Raw genomic sequence first — 21,579 nt, 5'->3', positions numbered from 1 at the left:
ATTGTCTACCACTACAATACGCAAAGTAATTTAATGTTGTTTTGCCCCCCTATAATAAGTCTTATATATTATTTTGTCTCTTAACCTATTTTTTTGACTCTACCACTAGCGATTGTGAGGTTCGAAGATAAGATTTTCCACTAAACAAAGTTCTAATATCAACGTTATAACAAAAATGATAGTTCGTCATAAAAGTTTTCATAACAAAAAAATAAGATTTTTATAGTAAAATATATTTATCACTAGATGACAAAAAAAATTATGAAAAAGTTTAAACTTATAAGGTATGAGTTCATAAGGCGCATCATGCTTTTAAACAGAGAAGAGAAGAGAGAATAAACCGAGAGAAAAAAAAAAAGAGTTGAAAAAGAAAAAGAAAATTTCATGTTTCCACTTGAGCAATGAAGAGGGGTCTTGACTAAGGTAGTTGGTCGTGGAGGCCACAGATGTAGGCAAGTATGTGAGGCAATGGGCACAATTATTCACTGACAAAATGCATAATGTATGGTGACATGTTTTCAAGATGCCACACTTGGTAGGCCAAACCCCCAAAACTATTGGTAGCCAAGTCATCAAAATCCCATGAAGCTTCCATTACCATTACCATTACCTGCAGAGCATGCAGCACCAGCAAACAACTTAATGGGCTATTACATTCAACCATGTGCCTTGGCCTGAATCATGCCCAAACCCAACTCCTTCTGGCCCCGATTGCATGCCTTTCAGCCATTTTTGAGGGCACTTATTGCTTCTAGTCAAATTTCACCAAAATAGATTCTTCTGCAAGTGGGGAAGTTAGTAGGAAATTCAATCAAAAAGTACATAAAATTTTGGTTTTGATCATTTAGGCTAAGGCTAGGAGCAGGACATTGGGTAGGGATGGTCACCATGCCTTTAGCCCATGCTGCTTTGTCCCTCGTATATACTGCTCATAATGCATGCTTTTGTCTCAACTCATGAATACATTCGGATTAATTCCATCTGCCAGCTAACAATTTTCAGCCTCAATGGCTGTCCATCGTGCTCCTATGAGATCTTTCATGAATCAAGTTGATAGTGACATTTTAAATTTTTACATCACATGATTTTTTTATTCAAATATATTGGTAATTTCAAATTATCACTTAATATTTTAATTAAAAAGACAAAATAATCCCAGCATTGACTTGTTAAAATTGTAAATATTTGGTTTCAATTCAACATAATTAATGCTCCTTATCTCCACAAAAAAGTCATAATTTATAGTTTTTTTGAAAGTGGGGGTTATTTTTTTCCATCAAATAAAAAATTCCTACTTTACAAGCTTAATTTTACAACTAATTTATCCAATTTTAATAAAGAAATAAAAATTTTTGATACTCTGAAGTCTAAATATTTCCTTTTCACTTTTGGGATCTGAGTACTAAAAGAAACGTCGTACGTAAAGAATAATTAGTTTGATGTATATCATTGTTCTTTATAATCTATGATTACACTCCAAAAACATCATATTTTGTAGTTTTAATGGACTAATTTAAAAATTAATCTCCATGATTAAATTCTAAAAGTTAAAATTAGTTTTGAAGCATAGTAAAGGTATAATATCTTTGCCACTATACGAGAAGATGACCTAAATGAATATCATCCCACCTCAAAAAGAATACTTTTTCTTTACAGAAGAAGGGTCTGCCGCACCAAACCATCCATTTAGCATAAAAAGGACACCCTAGCTATGATTTCCCCACGCTTAAAGGAAAAAAAAAAATGTGACTTTCCAAAATATACAATAAAGATATCACTTGGACAGGTGAGTGGAAGAGCTCATCCCATCCCATATCACTTGGCACAGGAATATCCTCATCGCAACCTTTGGATATTTGTAAGGAAAAGTATCTTATACAAACATGAACCAAACACACCCCAATAGTGAAAAGGAAATGTTTCAAAAAATGGCAATATGTGTAACTAAAAGAATAGGGAGATTAAGAAAAGAGGGCAGAGAAAAGGAGAAGAAACTTTAGATGTGACTATTGTCTAGCAATATTCTAAAGGAGTCTACATCAAATCAATCCCCATCTTATAATGGGGGGACCCCCATTGCACTATCTAAATTCATTCTAAATCCATAGCCCTCACTAGTCACAGGTCTCATCCCCTCTCAATGCAAAAGGTCACAACAAAATCTTCTTTCACCCACCCACCCACCAGTTTCATCACTTAAGGTTACCTACTTTTGTAAACGTGACATATTAGAGTTAATCAAATCGGTTTTTGTTCACAAATCAAATTTTAACTCCCAAATCCATGAACATATATGTGCCTCCTTTGCCTTAACCATGACCCTACATTACACATTTAATTATCTTCAAGTCAAAAGAAAACCAACCAAGCCCTTTGCCAAACATATCCCTTTCAAACCCCATCTTCTATTAGTAGGATTCTTGGAAACCAAACACAAAATTAGTTTGAAATCGATTTAGGAGCATCACTATTTTGCCTGTGTTTAACGTGCGAGAATAGAATAGAACAAAAATCGAAATAGAAATAACAATCTATCATAATACCACGTGAACAAAAATAATCGATGTAAGGTTCTTAAAAATCAAACATAAAATTAATTTAAAATCAATCCAAAAGAATCATCATTTTACTTGTATTTAGTCCGGGAGAATAGAAATATAAATTGAAATGAAAATAAAGATGGATTATAATACTATGCAACTAAAATGAGTTTTTGTGTGTAAGGGAAAAGAAAATTAAAGACCCTTACCAAGGGCAAACCCAATTTGCACTAGGAAGATAAAGGCGAAACCAAACAAAAAATTAGTGTGAAATTAATATAAAGAGACCAAAGCCTAAAACAATCTACTTTAACAAAAAGTGACAAATTATGGTTAATCAAAATTTATTTATGTTAACAAAATCAACATGAACCCTCAAATCCATGGAAACATGTGCCCCTTGTGTGTCCCTTTACCTTAACCATGACACTACATTAAATTGTCTTCAAGTGAAGAGCAAACTAAAGGCACTTAGCAAGGATATCCCACTTCAAACCCTACTTGTACCAATAAGATTCTAGGAAACCAAACACAAAATTAGTGCAAAATTATGTAAGAGAGTCATCCTTAACTTAAGGCTACCTACTTATGAGTGTGACAAAATTATGGTTAATCAATGTTTACTTGTGTTAACAACAAAATAAAATTGAACACTCAAATCCATGAAAAAACACTACCCCTCATGTATCCCTTTATCTTAACCATGGACCTACATTTCATTTTCTTCAAATCAAAAGGAAAATTAAAAGCCTTTGCCAATAAAATCCCATCAAACCCAACTTGTACTAGCTAGATTGTGAAAACTAAATACAAAATTAGCGTAAAATTTGCGAAGAATTGTCGCTTAAGGTTACCTAATTTTATGAATGCGACAAATTGAGGTTGATTAAAGTTTTTTTTATAATAATAAATCAAAAAAGCTACACTCAAATCCATGAACAAACATACCTCATATATATGCATCCTGCCCTTTGCCTTAACCATCACCCTACATTTGATTGTTTACAAGTCAAGAATATCAAAAGGGCCTTGGGAAGCATATCCTCTTCAAACCCAACTAGAACTAATAAGATTCTTGGAGGCCAAACACAACATTGGTGTAAATTGAATGCAAGAGCATATCATCACATCAACCACTTTTCTTTCTCTTTTGCTTTGAAAATAGAATAAATTCTTGGAATAGAAGGAAGAGAAGTTATACTTAACTAGAGAGATTTTTTTTTCTTCTTTTTTTCTTTTTTTTTTTTTTTAAATTGACTACAAACATGATTTTACAACTTTACTAAAAGAGACAATCCATAAGAAAAGATCCATCCATGGTCCAGTTTCTTCATCATCTTCCTTCTGGTTTCCCCGTCCAAGTTTCTGGTGCAGCAATGGACCTGGCTGAGCCTTTTTGCATAAGATGCCAAGCCGTATGCATCCTCCTCTTTTCATATTCCCAGTAAAATGTAGTAGACAAGTGTAATGGGCAATGCAATTAACATCCCAAATATGACTCTGCAGTGCATTCAACCACACTTTAGAAAAAGAAAAGTCGGAAAGCTAAAAAAAGAAAAATCTTGTGTTTTAGCGAGAAAATATACTCACCCTGTGCTGAGAATATCAGGGTGTACATTGTATTCTTTAGCAAAGACAAAGGGCACGATTCCTTGGGGTAAAGCTGCCTGTTTTTCAAAGCTTGTCAATCCAAGCATATGAGGAGAAAAAAAAATGCCAATAGATAGTGGGTCAAAGTATAAATATTCAGAGTTTGGATTAATTAATGTATAAATATTTTTTCTGTTTTTGTGTGCATTTTGTTGGTATTTTCAAGTATGACATTAAATAAAAGGTGGGTACTGTGTAGAGTCTTTTGACAAAGGTAAATTGAAAGGGAAATAATAAAAAAACTTATCTGAAAGGAGCAATCTCTGTGTGTGTGTTTTTTTAAAGGATTAAAGTGATTGAAGCTTGGAGAGTTAAGTAGGATTGGTTGTGTCAGGAGGAGGCAAGCAAGCAAAGTAAAGAAAAGGAGGGAGAGAGGAAAGGAATCAAAAGGTAGAGAAAGAAAGGAATGACCTGGACAATGGCAACGCGCAGGAGGACTCCGCGAAGCCCAACAGCAATGGAAGCAGCTGCCATGACAGCTGGGCCTGTAAGGAATCTCACGGCCATGGCAAAAACTGCTATGGAATTTCCACATGCTATGATCCTTGGTTGCAAAGCCATGAACAGACCTGTCATCAATCAATGCCATCACCACCACACCCACAAACCACTGTCAGTCACCACCAGACACTTTGAAAGACCTTTCATCATCACCCCCACAACCTCCCATTACCATTACCCCCCGTATAACCAAACATTTTTATGGAAAGATGCAGACATGTTATTATGAGAACACTGTTTGTTGCTTTGCTTTGTTTGCTTTTCTTGAAAATTTAATTATGAAAAAGTAAGGAGAGAGAATCAGAAAAGATTGGGAAAGGGAGGGAGAGAGAGAGAGAATTTTGATTCAAGTTACTGACCTAGACTGAACATGGCCATGCCAAGCCCTGCATCTGACAGTATGGCAATGGACTTTTCTATAATAGCAGGCATCTGAACTTTCCACCTACAAGAAACCCACAAAGAAAATATTAGTAAAAAGACAAAAGCCCAGAAATTACAACGGTTCAAATACTGAAAAATGAAGGAAAACTTGGAAAAGTCTTCAAGAATCTAATGGGTTTAATGGGGGAATCAACAGAGAAGAGACACGCACTTGAATGAAACTAGAGACCAAATAAGGCCTATTAAGCTTGAGTAAGTGTTGGGGTTTCTGATGAGCTTTCTCCAAACCATTATCAGGATGAGTCTAGTCATGACGCTAGCTGGAGGCATGGCTTTGGCTTTTCCATCTCCCACTTTTTCACCTTCGTGGTTGTTCATCTCTTGGGCTAACACCCTGTTTCCAAAGCTGAAATCGTCTCTCTCCAAGTAATCTTCTTGATTCTCTCTGTGACCCTCCACTGATAATCCAAACCCGCAAGAAAAAATGATTGAAAACTCAACAAATACAAATCTAAATCAAAGAAACATGGCAAAGGAAAAAAAAACTACCTTTTCCGGGAGACACTGCCACTCTCTCTTTCACGTTCTGATCATTGGCTCCGTATTCATGGCCCCCAAACACATCTGAAACAGGAGAAGCACTTGAACTCCAAACAAACATATGAAGATCCCTAGTTCCTTCGTCTGGCTTCTGCTGAGCTTGGCCATTAGGCTTCTTAGCAGCAGCAGCAGAAGCAACATTTTTGGACCCAGTCGGCGAAAACATGCCTGGGTTGGGTGCCGGGTAATGGTTACCACCCTGAGCGTGGTAGTGAAATCTGATCTTGTTGTTGTTGTTACCATCTTCTTCATAATTGGAAGGCCTCGGCGTTGGGCCTCTCGAAGTGGTCAGGCCGTACACGTCAGATGAACCAAAGTTTGAATTGCGCCCACCCGCTACCATTGAGTAGAAATCAGTGTGATTGAAACTGGACCCTCTTGGAGTTGGGTTTCGTGAGGACTGTAACGAGTATATCTCTGCATTTGTTAGATTCGATGGCCGTGGAGTGGTAGACGACAACCCCTGTGACCTTCTGGAGAATATATCTGATCTTGAAGCATTTGATTTTCTCACAGTGACATGAAGCTTCCCATCCTCCTTAATTTCAGCCTCAGTTTCCAAGGCTTGCCTTCCATCCAATGACATGATATCAGAATCCACATGGATGGACACAATCGAGCCAGCAGTATCTGGGAACTGCTCAGAGATGAGCATCTTTGCACCTCTATATTCAAACAGAAATAACATCAAAGTGTACCATATGATGCACTGAAGTACAACAATTTGGACCATTAAGCTACCAGAATACTCTCCATACATTCCTTTCAGTAAAGGAATGCCCATCACCAGAGTGTTTGGAAGCGTGGAAAGAGAGAAGAGTGTTATAGTCCATTCTAGGCAACCCCTTTTGCTCACATTACTCCACACAGCTAACACTGCCAAGACTATAATCTTCTGAAGGGTATCTGCAGCTATGAATCTGAAGTTCATGGCATAAGGATCGTTGGTGGAGATGAAGTGGAAGGAGAGAAGAGGAACAGCAAAGAGAGCAACAAATCGGTTTATACCGGAGCACTGGTCTGGAGTGAAGATCTTCCACCATTTCACCGACCCATAAGCTAAGATCATGGCCACGTAGAGTGGAACCACTGCAGTCATGACATGGTAGAAGTCTAATAAACTAATCATCTTGGCTCACTTGAATTCCTCAAGCAAGATAGTCTCTCTACTGCAGACTCTGAGGAAGAAGAAAGATGAGATGAAGAAGATGATGATACTGTTGGTGGTGGTGGTGGTGGTGGTGGTGGTGAAGGAGGAGGTGGTGGTAGTGAGAAAGTTTAATGTAATGGAGGAGCATGTGTTTGGGTTTTTGGGGTAGTGGGTAAGAAGCAGAATACAGCAATATTTTTCACTATACAATACAGCTTTGAGAGTTGCGAGCAAGCTTGCACTTGCAGTCCCCAAAGCACAGACCTCCCTTTTTTTTTCCCCTTTGTTTTTTGCTTTTTGTTTTGAGCTTTGTTTGGATTTGGGATGAGGTATTGCTATTGATAACTTGGTAAGGTGGTGTATGGCTCTATCTCCTATGAATTAATGGTAGTAGAAAGTGTAGAAAAAGCAATTTGGTTGGAGGTGGTGTGTCTCTAAGTACTTGTTTGGAGACCTTTTTTAAGCTTTGCAGAGACCCTCCACCCCTTCTTGCTTCTTTTTCCCCTCTTTCTTCTTGGATTCTCTTTTCTTGCTCATGGGCCGTGGATGGGCTGTGGCTGTGTTTTTATGTTTTATTCTCTCTTTTTCCCTTTCTTTTTGTTTTGTTAAATTAGAAGTATTACTAGTAAAAATTCTTTGGTCTCCTCGTTGCCCACTGACTGGGGGCGATTAATCATTTTTGGGCTACGCGCTTGTCAAAGGGGCTGGGCTAAGATTGGAAGACAGGAGAAGGATAAGTATGCGAGGATTTGCAAGCCTTTCATGTAGACCCTACCCCATCACCATTCCGCGCCATACATGCTACTGGAAACCTGCTAAGGCTTCAACTTGGCGTTTTGAGTCAGGAAGGTGACGCCACCCCAAGCCCAATTCTAACTAGCAGACCACCTGGCCACCCCAGTTCAAGCCAAGTCCGGTGGTGTGGTGGGGTTGGGTTGGTTAGGACTTTGGCTCCGGTATAGTAGTCAGAAGTTAGAACTCCTTTGGCAATAGAAATTAGTCCATTCCTGTTTTCTAGGATTCTATAGAAGTTATTATGGGGTATAAGATACTAATTTTTGGTACCTTCGACTAAGAGTGTCCAAGACAAATTAATAAATGAATATTATTTTGGCCATGGTTAGGCCTTTTTTTAATAACTAATTTTTAAAAAGGTTTTATGTTTTTTAAAACAAAAAAAAAGGAAAGCATGTTTATTAATTATATAAAAGAAAATCGATTTTTATTTTTAAAAAATAAAAAATATGATGTTTTTAGATAACACTTTCAATTATTTCATTTGTTTTGTGATTGTTTTAAAACATAATTATACAAATATAAAAAATAATTAAAAATAAAACACTGCATATAAAATTAATTTTAAAAATATAAGAAATATGTTAAGAAAATTTTAAGTTCTCAAATTAACTTTTGTTCACTAAAATATCATAAAATAATTTTTAAAAATCAGCTTTTAGAATTATTTTAGAAAATAATTCAAAGACGGCTTTAGAGTCGAAATAATAAAAAAAAATTGAAAATTATAAAATTAGAGATGGAGTTGCAAGGCATTTAAAATAAGATGAGGCAATCCAAGACAATGACTAAATACAAGTTCCATGGGTTTCTTCATAGCTAGTACTTCGATTGGGAAGGCTCCAAACCGCAAGTCCCAAGTGTCAAGTCCCTTGCATTCCGCCAAAGAAAATTAAGCATTGATCATGCATTGCATCATATCATGGAATAGAAGTAATTAAGAAGGAAATTATATAGACCAAAAGATCTTTTCAAGAGTCGTGTTTTGGAAGGATGCGTCTGGATGAAATATAGAAAAATAATACATGTGTGTTTGGCATGATATGTTATTTTGGGATTGAATTCTTATTCTTATGAAGGTACATTATTTTTATGCATGATGTAATGTTTTAGATTTTTTTTTTTAAATATATATATATATTTCTTAAAATATTTTATAAAAAATTACTAAAATTATATCAAATTTGTTTTTATAAGATAACCCCATTTTTTAAAAATTGTTTTCGTTCTAAAATTTATAGAATGTGTTTTTAAAACTAAAATATTATTTTAGAGTAGAAAAAAGCACATCTAATACTTCATTTGGATGAAAAATTTAAGAAAAATTGTTTCGAACTACAATTAATTAAGAGTAGTAGATTGGGGGAAAAGATTAGAATCAATCGACCATCTTAATTGTCATAATTTCAATCATCATATCTTATTCATTTACTTGTTGAAACATTTTAAAATTAGAATAATCAATCGATTCTAAAGTCCTTTCTCTCGAATCTACTACCCTTACTTACAAGAAAATATATAACAAAAATTGAGAAAAAAATAAAAAAAAAAAAATAAAAAATAAACTTTAAATTCAATAAACTTTTCCAACATGCTTCTTAGAATTTATTTATCTTTTTTTTCTATTAAATGGGAAAAATAAAACCCTATTAAAATTATTATTATTATTATTATTATTTCTTTTCTTTTTTGAGGTTTTGGAGTTTAGACTTCTTATCGGTGCACTCACCGTTCCTTTCTCCCTTCTAATCACACGTTCGTCTCATTGGTCCAATCACTGTCTTCTTTTCATTTTTTAATCCCACGTTCACACACAAAATGCAAAAATAAATAAATAAATAAATAGCAGCCTTCTCACCTTCTCTTTTTTACTTTAATTTTTTTTAAAGACATTACTCAGGTAACCCACATTCCATCAACATCCCATTGAAAAAAAAATATAAATTAATTCCACATTAAATAAAGTTTAATGTACTTTTTTTTCTAGTTAATTAAAATCCATTGTTAATTTTTGGGCTTGTTATAGGAAAATAAATTATCTAATTTTTATATAAAATATATAGTTGAAATGATATTTTTTATTCATTTAAATTTTAAATATATTAAAAAAATAAGATAACATGAAAAATATTTAAAATGTGTTTGGTTCTCAAAAAATAGTTAAAAAAAACAAATATTAAAGAAAATTATTTTCTCATATTTAATTATACTATTCAAAAATACCAAATAAAATTAAAATTAATTAAAAGTTTACATATTTTAAATTTATTTAATTTTTATATCAATAAATAAAATAAGTTTAAAATAACAAATAAAAATAATTTATTAATTTTTTTTAATATATTTTCCCTTGATTTTACGTGCAACCAAACATTGCCTTAATATTTTAAATTACATGTGCTAAAATAAAAGTGGACCAGTGAAAAAATAACTCATCAAGGTTGCATTCACCAGTGCCACCATTTCTTAAATAATAATTAAAAAAAAAATCTGCATAGAAATCCAATTCAAAAATGGGGTTGGTGAGGATAAGACAGAAAAAGCTTTAAACTAATAAAATTCATGCACTTTGTACTCTTTGAAAACATAACCACTGTTGCAATGCGTGCACTTGAGCATGGTGCTTGGGGTTTTCAATTTCAAGACACCTCTCAGCCTTACAACCCAATCTTTTTTTTTTCTTTCTATTAAAAAAAAAACCTTTCATTCTTTGCCACACCCATCATTAACTTCAACGCATGCTTGCTTAGATTTTATCACTTCTAGGCACTCACCCACATAAATTAATTATTAAACTAAGATTTTACCTTTCGGTGAAAAGGTGAACCCAAGATTTGTTTTCAGGGCCACCAAGTGGGTCTTCCTTCATTCTATGTCATCCATGGCTCAAAAGATTGCTTTATGGAGATGGGTGAAGAAGGGGTAAAAAGTTTAAAACCCCAAAGACTACCCTTTTTACCTTCACATTAGGTAAAAAAGTCCAATCACTTTTTTTTTTTTTTTTTAATTTTGTACAAATATTATTTCTTTATATCTTCATTAACCATTCAATTTTACTATTCAATGATTGATATTTTCAGTTTGATATAATACCCATTTGATGGTTGTGCTTCTAACACTACAATGAGGAGGAGGAAAGGTGATGAAGAAATTATGAGGTGACGTGCATGCCATGTTTATAATTGGGAAAATTGTTCACTGCTTAGGGAATTTTTGACTGGTCAATTGAAATCTATGAGGGCTCCATAGGGGATAATTATTTGACCTAAGCATGTTTACATGTGTTTTCGCAAGTTTTCATGCCTTTAAGTCATTTCATAAAAATATGCTGAAAAGTTCTTGTTCATGAGGCTTATTTGGTAAGAAAATATGCTTGTAGATGGTTTGATGCCTAAAAATAAGAGCCCATTGGCATTGGACATGTGACAAGTCAACATATGATAAGAATGGGAGAAAGTGATATGTTACAACATCCTCATCTTCCTCTCGCACTTATCCCATACATTTACAGCTTCTAATGGCCTCCAAAAGCTTATCTTAAGTTCTGATTGTTAGCTGAAAATTGGTCCATTTGGGGTGTTCAAATATGAGCCTCAGCCTCAAGGTTTCATGGTAGTCAGCATCCCAGCATTTCATCAGTTCTAACTCATTCAAGGATTTAATTCTAAGGATGCTGTCATTGATCAATAATCATATGAAGGTATTATAACAATCTCATACCATTGGGAGATCAAGTTTGTTCATGGAAGCAGCCATCATCTGCCTCCTGTTTGGTTGATCCAAATGGGGGACTGGGAATCCATTCAGTTACTAATATTGGAGAAATTAAGATCATCCTTACAAATTTCATCATTATCATATTTGGATGAGCTCAAGGTCTAGAAGAGAACTTTCCATACCTTAAAAGGCCAATCAAGAAGAAAATGGAAGATGAAATATTGTTTTGGGCATTTCAAAGAAGCTTGTACATGACCAAAAAACATAGCTTGTACTGGGCTCTGGCTTGGGTTGCAAAATATTGGGTGGTAATGGAAAAGATCAATGCTCATTTACATGAGGCCTGCCCATGGGCTCAAGGTTTTGAAACCAATTTTAAGAAACTAACTAACAAAAGCCCAACTCGAATTCAGTTTCTGCATAAAGCTTGTGCCCCTTTTGCAATAGAAACGAAAATTAATTGAATGGTAATATATTGAAAGATCATACCATAAATATCATAAGAAAGAAAATAAGTATATCTACATGAATGAGATAGAAGTGTTTTAAAGATACATGTCACAATCTACTTAAAATAAGTGTCGTATGTGAGCTTAGAAAATAAGCTAAGTCCGTAGCATACAGCTAGCTAATAGAGAATCCTTACAATAGAATCATTGTCTAATCATATCATTATAGTGTATTAGAAAATGATGAATTTTCATTCAATGAAGGAGTATTTCTATATGTCAAACCTGACCCTGTTGAAGAAGAAGCACAATCCGAAGGCCCAATTATTTCAGTTCTAATATACTCTGCTAATTCAAAATGTCCTCGAACATGTAGAGGCAGATGAGATTTGACCCTCTCTAGCTCTAAGGCTACTTCCTTCATTGTAGGCCTTTTCTTCCCATTCAAATTCAAACATTGTGTTGCAACGTTAACAACAGCCATTATCTCCTCTTCTCCACCCTCCTTCACAACTTGAGCATCAAGAATATCAAATAAGTTTGTCTCCTCTATTGACAAAATAAAATAACTTGCTAAGCTTCTCTCTTCTTCGGTTCTTGTTGAAGAAATCGGCTTTTGGCCCGTTAAAAGCTCAACCAAAACAATTCCAAAACTATATACATCACTTTTTTCAGTGAATTGTCCTGTTCGAAAATATTCTGGATCTAAGTAGCCGAAAGTCCCTCGCACAAGAGTAGTCAAGTGAGTTTGGTCAATGGAAACAGACCTCGATGTCCCAAAATCTGCCACTTTTGCTCTATATTTCTCATCTAAGAGTATATTTTTAGACTTGATATCTCTATGAAAAATAGGTGTACTAGAGGCAGAATGTAAGTAAGCAAGTGCTCCTGCTACCTCTGTGGCAATCTCCAAGCGCCTTTCCCAAGAAAATGGCAACTCATTGTTTTCATCATGAATAAGCTGAAATAGAGTTCCGTGCGAGATAAACTCGTAAACTAATAAGGGAACTTCTATCTCCAAGCAACATCCCAATAGCTTTACTATATTTCTATGATTAAGTTGGGAAAGAATCACAATCTCATTGATGAATTGCTCATATTGACTCTCATCAACTATTTTTGACTTCTTAATGGCTACGATTCTTCCATCAGTCAACATACCTTTATAAACCGTTCCTTGACCTCCACGACCAAGAATACGATTCTCATTGAAGTTGTCACTTGCCTTCTTCAATTCATTGAAAGTGAATATTTTTGTATTCTCAATGCTGATTTCATTAGAAGACATTTGGTGTTGTAATAACTGTTGCTGGAAGAACTGTTCTCTGAGTTTGATCTTTCGCCTTCTCCTTAAAACTTTATATAACCAGAACCCTCCAAGAAGTAGAAACAACAATCCCCCACCTAGGCTAATACCTGCACATCTCACAAGTAATGAAAAGATAACCTTTATTACTAAAATGTATCAAGAAAGTTCGAATTTTGACATTCTCATATCATATATTCAAATTGGTTCAACTCAACACTTAAGTGAAAAAAAAAGATACAGAGTTTCACTAACCAAAGGAAAGATAAACTTAGTTAAAAAAAAGTGAGAAATTGTGAGAATTTTGAAAATATACTATGTCAAATCGGATAGATATTGTCAATTCTGAATTTAAGGACCGACAATATCTACATAATTGAGATTCGGTTATTACCCTTTACATATTTAAAATTGTTAGGGGTATTTTTTTTGGGCAATGAGACTAAGAAATTCTACATTGATGATTTAGTAAACACATATTAAACCAGAGAAGCATATCATTACCTAGAATCCAAAATTTTGAAGCCAAAGATCTTTCATCGCAGAAGAAACGACCGTCAATTCTGGTTAGACATCTTCCTTTGCAGTTTGCACATACTTCAACAACTGTAACATGAAAATTTTATCATCCTTTGGTCACAATCAACAACTTCTAACTTAAATTAACCAAATTAGTAAAATAATTTTTTGATCTCTTCAAACCAAATGTTCAAAAGGCCTGACAAATGAATAATGTCATGTGAATGATTATATATTTGTTATGCATAGTTAGATTGATGATCAAGAAAGGGTCATCATGGATTGATCAAACCCTAATATACAAAGACATATATCTCTAAAATTCGTGGATGAACAGGCTTTAATGGAGTCTTACCTTGGCATCCATTGGGTAGATAAGGGTTCCCTTCTTGGTAAGCCGGACAGGAGCAAGAATAATAAGAATGATTTCCCAGTGCCCCGTCAGGGACTGTGTTTTTGTGACAATCACTGCCCTCCACCGATTCTTTTATCATCCAGATCATTTCTCCCTCCGATGAAGCCTCATATTCCATACCTGAACCTGAAGACTTCCCCCTCAAAATGAAATTTCTACCGAAGGCAGCATACGTACAATTCAATTCTGTGCCCATATTTGTACTCCATGTGGTGTTCAGAATATAGAAATCAAGATTGGATGGAACTGTGGTTTTGCAACAGTTGATCCCGTAGCAACCATTGCTCAGAACACTAGAGCTGTTATCGCAAATGGAAGAGCAGCCTGCTAAGATGGTACCTTGACGCGTGATCAGGACCGAATTGGCACAACCCACCACCCTCAGTGCGTTACCTTCTGAGTAAAAAAATGGGGTTTTACTCAAATCAATGCCCTTCCATGTCGATCTATTCCTGTCATGGTCTTGACAGTAGACAGCCATGGGGCTGATAACAGTGACCAGTTGGTAAGCCAGTGATACAAACGTCAGCTTCAGATTGAGCTCAGGATGACTCAAATATGGCGTTGGAGGATTAAAAGAATCGTTGCAGTTGACTGCAAACCACTCATTAAGGTAGCAATCTTTCCCTATTCCAAATGGGTATGGAATGGTAACATCTCCGCATCGTTCTTGGCAGTTTTGCTTTGCCATGGAGGGAGTAGCTGTTGACGCAGTTGTTAGCCATAGTAAGGAGATGAGCAGAAGCACAGACTTCACATTCATTTCTTCAGCCGAAGATCTTCAAAGTGGTATTCGTCTTCTTTGGGAGGGTAGGACATTAGATTAGTTGGCTCATGTGATGACCGATGAACCCACAGCTCCACCATCTCCAAAGAATAAACAATTTTTTGCTGGTCAGAGATTAGGGGCTCCCCTTATAAAATATCTAAAAACACAGTTGGATTGCTTCAACCCTTCATGTTGTTTGACTTTCAACCTTCTCCGATTTTCAGAAATTTTAAATCATCTTACCGCGTGAAGGGAAATAATCTTAGCATACCGTGTACACCTGTCCATACAAGCCTGCATAAATCAAAAGCCTTTTTTTTTTTAATTATTATTTTTTAATTTATTTCAAGAACTAGCAATTGCATTTAAAAGATTCACCCATAGAAATTAAAAATAAAAATAAAAATATTATTTAACGTACTTTACATTGTTTAGTTTTTTTTTTTTTTGTCTCTAATATGAAGAAGAATTTTTATAAATCAATAAAATATAGTTTAATGATAATTGTAATTTTATTATACTAGGGAATCAATAAAAAAAAACTTTGTTTAAAAGAAAGTTCAATTTTATTGATTTATAAACCCATTAAGATATAATTTTTTTTTGAAAAAAATTGATTTTACAATATCAAGAAACTAATAATAAAATATTTATATTCAAAATCTAGTAATTTAATTAAAAATTGGATTATTTTATATTTATTGATCATGATATTAATATTGTCTCCACCACCAAGATGGAATACCTTCCTTTATCCTCCAATGTCATGGACCCACATCAATCTTCATTTTGAAATTAAATTGAACTATTAAAATGTAACATATATAAATAGTTGGCATTTAAAGAAATCAAATATCTAATTTACATTAGTATTAAGTGCATATTAACAAAGAAATGGTTCATGATAGTAAAATATTACAACTTAAAAAATGAAACATGATTTAACTGCCTCATTATCACGTGTTAAATAGTAGTGGTTGAACATCTAATAAGAATGTTTTTTTGTAGACGAACTTAGGGATGGCAACGGAGCGGGTTCGAGACGGGTCGTCCCCATCCCAACCCTGTCCCGTTTAATAGAAACAATTCTCATCCCTATCTCATTTAAAAAATTAAACGGGGAGGGGCGGGGCAAGCGGGTATGATAAATTCTCATACCCACCCGTTTAGCTTTTTTTTGAATTTTAATTTTTTTAAAAAAATTACTTTTAAAAATTTTAATTATATTAAAATAAATATATTTATAAATAATTAAATTATTATATTTTTTATAACTTATTTTATTAAAAATATTTTATTAAAAATATTTTATTATTATCTATATATTAAAAACAGTAAAATAAAAATTAAATTAAATTAATTTTATATATAATTGGGGTGGGGGTGGAGCAATACCCGAGCCCGCCCCAAACCTACCCTGGGTTTTTAAAAAAATTCTTAATCCCATTCCAAACCCGTTTATTAAAATTAAACCCCGTCCTATTAGGGACGGGACAGGACGGATACCCAAAAAGACCCACCCGACCTAGTTGAACTGCATTGTCATTGTTGATGTTAAAACACTATCTAAAGGCCCACTTATGTCAATTATAATAGCTTCATCCTCTTTGACATTTTCTTTAGTATTCAATGGCAAAGAAGATGTTCTGATATGCACCAACTCCATTGCTACTTCTCCCATTGTTGGCCTTTTTCTCCCATTCAAGTTCAAGCATCGACTTGCAAGGTTAGCGATTGCCATGATCTCCTCTTTTTGGCCTTCTTTTGAAACTCGAGCATCAAGAATATCAAATAGATTATTCTCCTCCAGTGATAAAATAAAATGTATTGCCAAACTTTTTCGTTCTTCTAATTTTAATAAAGAAATCGGCTTTTGTCCCGTCAAAAGCTCAACAAGAACAACTCCAAAACTATAGACATCACTTTTTTTTCAGTGAATTGATCGGATTGAAAATATTCCGGATCCAAGTAACCAAAAGTTCCTTGTACAATGGTAGGCAAGTGAGTCTGATCAATGGAGATGGATCTTGATGTTCCAAAATCTGAAACTTTTGCTTTATACTTATCATCCAAAAGTATATTAGCGGATTTAACATCCCTATGATAAAATAGGGACGGAAGACGTTGAATGTAAGTAAGCTAGTGCTCCTGCTACTTCATTAGCAACTTGTAAACGTGTTTCCCAAGAAAATGGGAACTCACCTTGATCATGAATAAGTTGAAACAATGTGCCATTGGAGACGAACTCATAAACTAATAAAGGTACCTCAGTTTCCAAACAACACCCTAATAGCCCGACTATATTCCGATGGTTGATTTGAGAAAGAATCACAATCTCATTAATGAATTGTTCCACTTCATTGTTGTCGACCCTTTTTGATTTTTTGATTGCTACAATATTTCCGTTAGCTAATTACATACCTTTATAAACCGTCCCTTGACCTCCTTGATCAAGAATTCTGTTTGTATTGAAATTGTCTATTGCCTTCTCCAACTCTTCTGTAGTGAAAATCTTTGTTTTTTCAACAACTTTATTAGAAGATATTTGTTGTTGTAATAACAAACCACCATTTTGTTTAAAGAATTGTTTTTTCAGTTTGATTTCCCTCCTTTTCTTAAGTACTTTATACAACCAAAAGCTCCCTAGGAGTAGAAACAAGGATCCTCCAACAACGCTTAAACCTGCTAAGTTAAGAAAAATGCAAAACAATTACATCATTGTTTAAAATGCAAGAAAACCTGCTTAGTTTCTTATTGTTATTGTCTTTGTTCCTGTCATCAACCTATATGGGCTTTGGTATCTATTATAAACCTCTTCTTTTGTTTGGCACCTAAGAAAATGGCAATAGATGCTCAAAATCAAATGGAGTATTGGGTCCTATAACAAGTGCAACATATCTTCTCTTTTTTCTTTCAAATTGATTCTAGTACAATAAAACCCTCAATTGTATATATACACACAAAAAATAATTATTATTTAATAACATAATATAATTTTTTTTAAATTTTAAAAATTTTAATTATAAATATTATTAACAAAGAAATAAAAAAATTACTTACAAAATTATCAATTAATGAATGATTTCCAAATAATAATAAATATGACAAATAATATTTCATTAATATTTTTTAACATAAACATTGAGATACAATATATTTTTATTTTAAAAATATCAAATATTAAAATATTGTTCGAAAAGTGTTTTGAATTTCTAATTAGTTCATTTTGTATCAAGAATACTGTATGAAATATTATTTTATATTCATATGTCATTGTAATATTAAATTTCTTGTAAGATATATAAAGTTATTTAGAATATCTTTATAAATATTCTTGGGTAAGAGCAGAAAAAAATTATAAGATGAAAATAGACTTGTAAAGACTATACGAGGTAAATAGAGAAAATGAGAAATACTCAAATGATATTGTGAACTAATTCTCTCTCGATAGATATAAGCATGTCTAATCGAACCACATTAAAATCTCGTGTATTTTTATATGAATTATTTCATTTTTATAAAATAATTTATGTTGATTTCTAAAATGAGATATAGGATATTATAATAGACAAGCATATAAAACAAGTAAAAGAAAACACACGAGACCAACTAAAAGAAAAATGTAGATCATCATTATTTACCTATAATCAAAGCTTTTAGTGAGGTGGAGAATTCATTTGCACAGAAGAACTCACTACCTTCCGTTGATGAGTTCGATGAGAACTCTCTCTTGCGACATCTATCTTTGCAGTTTGAACATGCTTCAACAATTAAGACAAATATGAAAATGATAATTAAAATTTGTATTAATCTCTATTTTATTTTATTTTATTGGGTGATTGAATAACATGAGAAAATAAAGGTAGTGTAATATTTCTATGGATAGGTTACAACTTAGGCAGGTTAGTTAGCTTGATGTTTGACCCAAGACCAAATTAAGAAACAATACACCCAGATCCAATCTGACTTTTAAGTTGACATGCCAACATGCCAACTCAAGCTCAATTCATTATTATTTCTCTAACCTTGGGTTAAGTTAGAGTTGTTCACATATTAATTGAGTTAGATTTGGGTTGATCAATTGCATAATTTAAAATTTATTTATAATAATTTTTAAATATTATTTTTATATGTATTTATATGAAAATTTAAATAATAAATAAGACAAACTTTCAAGATCTAAAAAAAACATACATTTTATATATTTTTCTAAAATAATTAACAAATTATATGATATGATATAATATAATATGATATTTTTGGTTAATAATATAAACAGAAAATAAATATTATTAATAATATGATATTATAAGAATATTAAATCGGATTTGAGTTATACTCGGGCTATCTAAACCTTAACCCGAACTCAATTCGGATTGATTTCGGGTTGAAAAAACCTAATTCAAACAGACCCAAATGTCGGGTTGGTTCAGCTAATCCATCCAATCTGCACCTCTAGAGGCATATGATATGATTTCTCCTCGTACATGCACACAAAAGATTATAATAAAGAGAAGAGCTTACCTTGGCATCCATGGGGATGGGGTAGATAAGGGTTCCCCTCCTCGTAAGGTCAACATAAACATTTATAACTGGAAACATTTTGCGTGGACCACTCTGTTGATGCGTTGTGATTACAGTTGTAACCGCTTGCTGATTCTTCAATCCTCCAGATCAGTTGCGACTCAGCCCAGGATGTAGAGTTGAATATAAAATTCCCCAAGGCAGCAATCGTACAATTAGGCCATTCTAGTCTTCATTGATTTTGATCAAGTGTGGTTTCCAGATGGTAGAAATTGAGTGGGGATGGCGGTGTGGTTCGACAACAATTGATACCGGTGCATGAACCGTTATTGTCACAAATGGTGGAACAACCTGCCAGTATTTTGTCTTGCCGGGAGAGCAGTGATACACTGCCACAACCGCTCACACTAACGGCGTTACCTTTTTTTGAGAAGAGAAATGGGCTTCCTTCCAGATCAACACTATCCAACACTTGGGTGTGCTGAGACTCAGGAAGCTTGCAGAAGTCAACTATGGGAGTTTGAACCACCACAGTCTCGTCCTCCAGTGATAATGGAGCTCACCTGCGAACCATTGAGGTTAGGATGGGTAAAGAAGGGTGTGGAATGTTTGCAATTTATAGAGAACCATTCATTAAGGTAGCAGTCCTTCCCTACACCAAACGGGTATGGAATGGAAACACTTCCACAGGCATCGTTACAACCAGGCTGTGCTAGAGATGGAGCAGCTGATGATGCTCGTGTCAAGCATAGTATGAAGATGATCAGCTGAAGCAACAACCGCCCAATCATTTTGGGTCTTTTTTGAAAGAGCTATGGTTGATACTCGATAATCAAGATTTAGGCAAGCAATTATGCTCTGACATCTAAATTACATTCCCCTTTATAGGTGGTCGACCCGTGGAAAATTCGAGCTTCCGTTTTTCATTTATTGACCGGGTGTTTCATATCTTCAGTTGTGACTTGTGAGAAAAGTCGGATGTCTATGTTTCCTTTGAAAAACTAACAAAAGTTATCTTTGTAAACACGAGGGGTCATGGTGGGGAAAATTCTAATTATACGTGTGGCTAGGAATGACAATGGGGTGGGTTCGGAACGGGTCCCCCCGTCCCTTTAGATTTTTGTTTTTTTTAAAAAAAAATTTTAATTATTTTTTAAAAAATTACTAATTTTTTTTTAAAAATTACTTTTAAATTTTTTAATTACATGAAAATAAATATATTTTATAAATAATAAAATTATTATATTTTTTTATAACTTATTTTATTAAATTTTTTATTATTATCTATATATTAAAAATAGTAAAATAAAATTTTAAATTAAATTAATTTTAAATTTTAAAATTAATTTTATATGTAAACGAGACAAAGCGGGACAGGATGAGGCAATACCTGAACCGGCCCCGGTTTTAAAAAAAAAATCGCATACCCATCCCAAACCCGTTTATTAAATTTAAACCCCGTCCCTAATGATTAGGGACGGGACGGTACGATTCGTGTGGCAGAGAGAAATGTGAGGAAGAGAAATAATTTACAATGTAGATACGAAAAAAAATGAGAGACATTTACTGAAGTAAAAACGACTCAATCGATGGAAATAGATATGATTGATGCAACCATGTTAAACATTCGTATAAAATCTGACCAATAATGATATATGGTTTGCTCGTATTTTTATCTAGATGTCTCTACTTTTTCTTCTTTGCCCGCTTCTAGCTATCAGAATGCTACTTCAACCGTAAGAAAATTCTTCAATGAATTTTCCTCCTTGGAATATTCAAATTCAAGCATTTATCCATTCAACATTTTGCTCTTGACCCCTTCATCTATCCATCAGAACGTTAGTTCAACAATATCTCCTCCCGAAAGCAAATAACGCAGAGTGCGTGTTAGTATGGGGCATAAGGGAAACAATCTTCCTAAGTCATTACCCATTCCATTTAGAAAGATGATATTTCTAGTGGAACATCTTTCACAATCCCTTTCGATTCACATAGATTTTCCCCCTAACTAATAGAGAGATCTATGAATCACTTCAATGCTAAACAATTCAAAAATCCAGAATTATCAACTATCAGACTAAACCCATCTCCAGCAGATCCAAATCATTCATACTGATTGTATGATTATTAAAATTAACATGCCAAAACTGACAAGAAACAAATTAGAGACAATATCCTACTGTCAGCGACATTGTCCTTTTGGTATCATTCTAAAGAATTAATTGAGAAGTTTTTGGAGAGCCACCAGACTCCTCGCATT

The 21,579-nt window shown here is 33.9% G+C and overlaps 2 protein-coding genes and 1 pseudogene across 2 annotated transcripts; all 3 read right to left on the bottom strand.

Annotated features, from left to right (window-relative positions):
• Nucleotides 1-3,475: 3,475 nt before the first annotated feature.
• LOC100249181 (auxin efflux carrier component 1-like) lies at nt 3,476-7,328 on the bottom strand. Its single transcript, XM_002282184.4, has 6 exons — nt 5,625-7,328; nt 5,287-5,533; nt 5,051-5,136; nt 4,602-4,759; nt 4,131-4,207; nt 3,476-4,040 (listed from the first exon to the last, which is right to left on the bottom strand). The coding sequence occupies exons 1-6, from the start codon at nt 6,802-6,804 to the stop codon at nt 3,974-3,976; spliced, it is 1,815 nt and encodes a 604-aa protein (XP_002282220.1). The 5' UTR covers nt 6,805-7,328; the 3' UTR covers nt 3,476-3,973.
• A 4,489-nt stretch (nt 7,329-11,817) lies between these two features.
• On the bottom strand, nt 11,818-15,023 carry LOC104882358 (wall-associated receptor kinase-like 8). The gene is made up of 3 exons (XM_010665380.3): nt 13,967-15,023; nt 13,597-13,698; nt 11,818-13,202 (listed from the first exon to the last, which is right to left on the bottom strand). The coding sequence occupies exons 1-3, from the start codon at nt 14,787-14,789 to the stop codon at nt 12,010-12,012; spliced, it is 2,118 nt and encodes a 705-aa protein (XP_010663682.1). The 5' UTR covers nt 14,790-15,023; the 3' UTR covers nt 11,818-12,009.
• Nucleotides 15,024-16,676: 1,653 nt separating this feature from the next.
• Nucleotides 16,677-19,397, bottom strand: LOC100259327 (wall-associated receptor kinase-like 22; annotated as a pseudogene).
• Nucleotides 19,398-21,579: the final 2,182 nt, after the last annotated feature.

This window comes from Vitis vinifera, chromosome 17 (assembly GCF_030704535.1).
Source record: "Vitis vinifera cultivar Pinot Noir 40024 chromosome 17, ASM3070453v1".
In the NCBI taxonomy this organism is placed as follows: domain Eukaryota; kingdom Viridiplantae; phylum Streptophyta; class Magnoliopsida; order Vitales; family Vitaceae; genus Vitis; species Vitis vinifera.
This window is presented reverse-complemented; position numbering and strand designations above follow the sequence as displayed.

Coding starts and splice junctions, on each gene's coding strand:
- LOC100249181 (XM_002282184.4), bottom strand. CDS start 6,804: ATGATTAGTTTATTAGACTTCTACCATGTCATGACTGCAGTGGTTCCA. Junction 4,760..5,050: donor CATGGCCATGTTCAGTCTAG/GTCAGTAACTTG, acceptor GATTGATGACAG/GTCTGTTCATGGCTTTGCAA. Junction 4,041..4,130: donor CCTGATATTCTCAGCACAGG/GTGAGTATATTT, acceptor AATGCACTGCAG/AGTCATATTTGGGATGTTAA.
- LOC104882358 (XM_010665380.3), bottom strand. CDS start 14,789: ATGAATGTGAAGTCTGTGCTTCTGCTCATCTCCTTACTATGGCTAACA. Junction 13,699..13,966: donor TCTACCCAATGGATGCCAAG/GTAAGACTCCAT, acceptor TTCATGTTACAG/TTGTTGAAGTATGTGCAAAC. Junction 13,203..13,596: donor TTCAAAATTTTGGATTCTAG/GTAATGATATGC, acceptor TGAGATGTGCAG/GTATTAGCCTAGGTGGGGGA.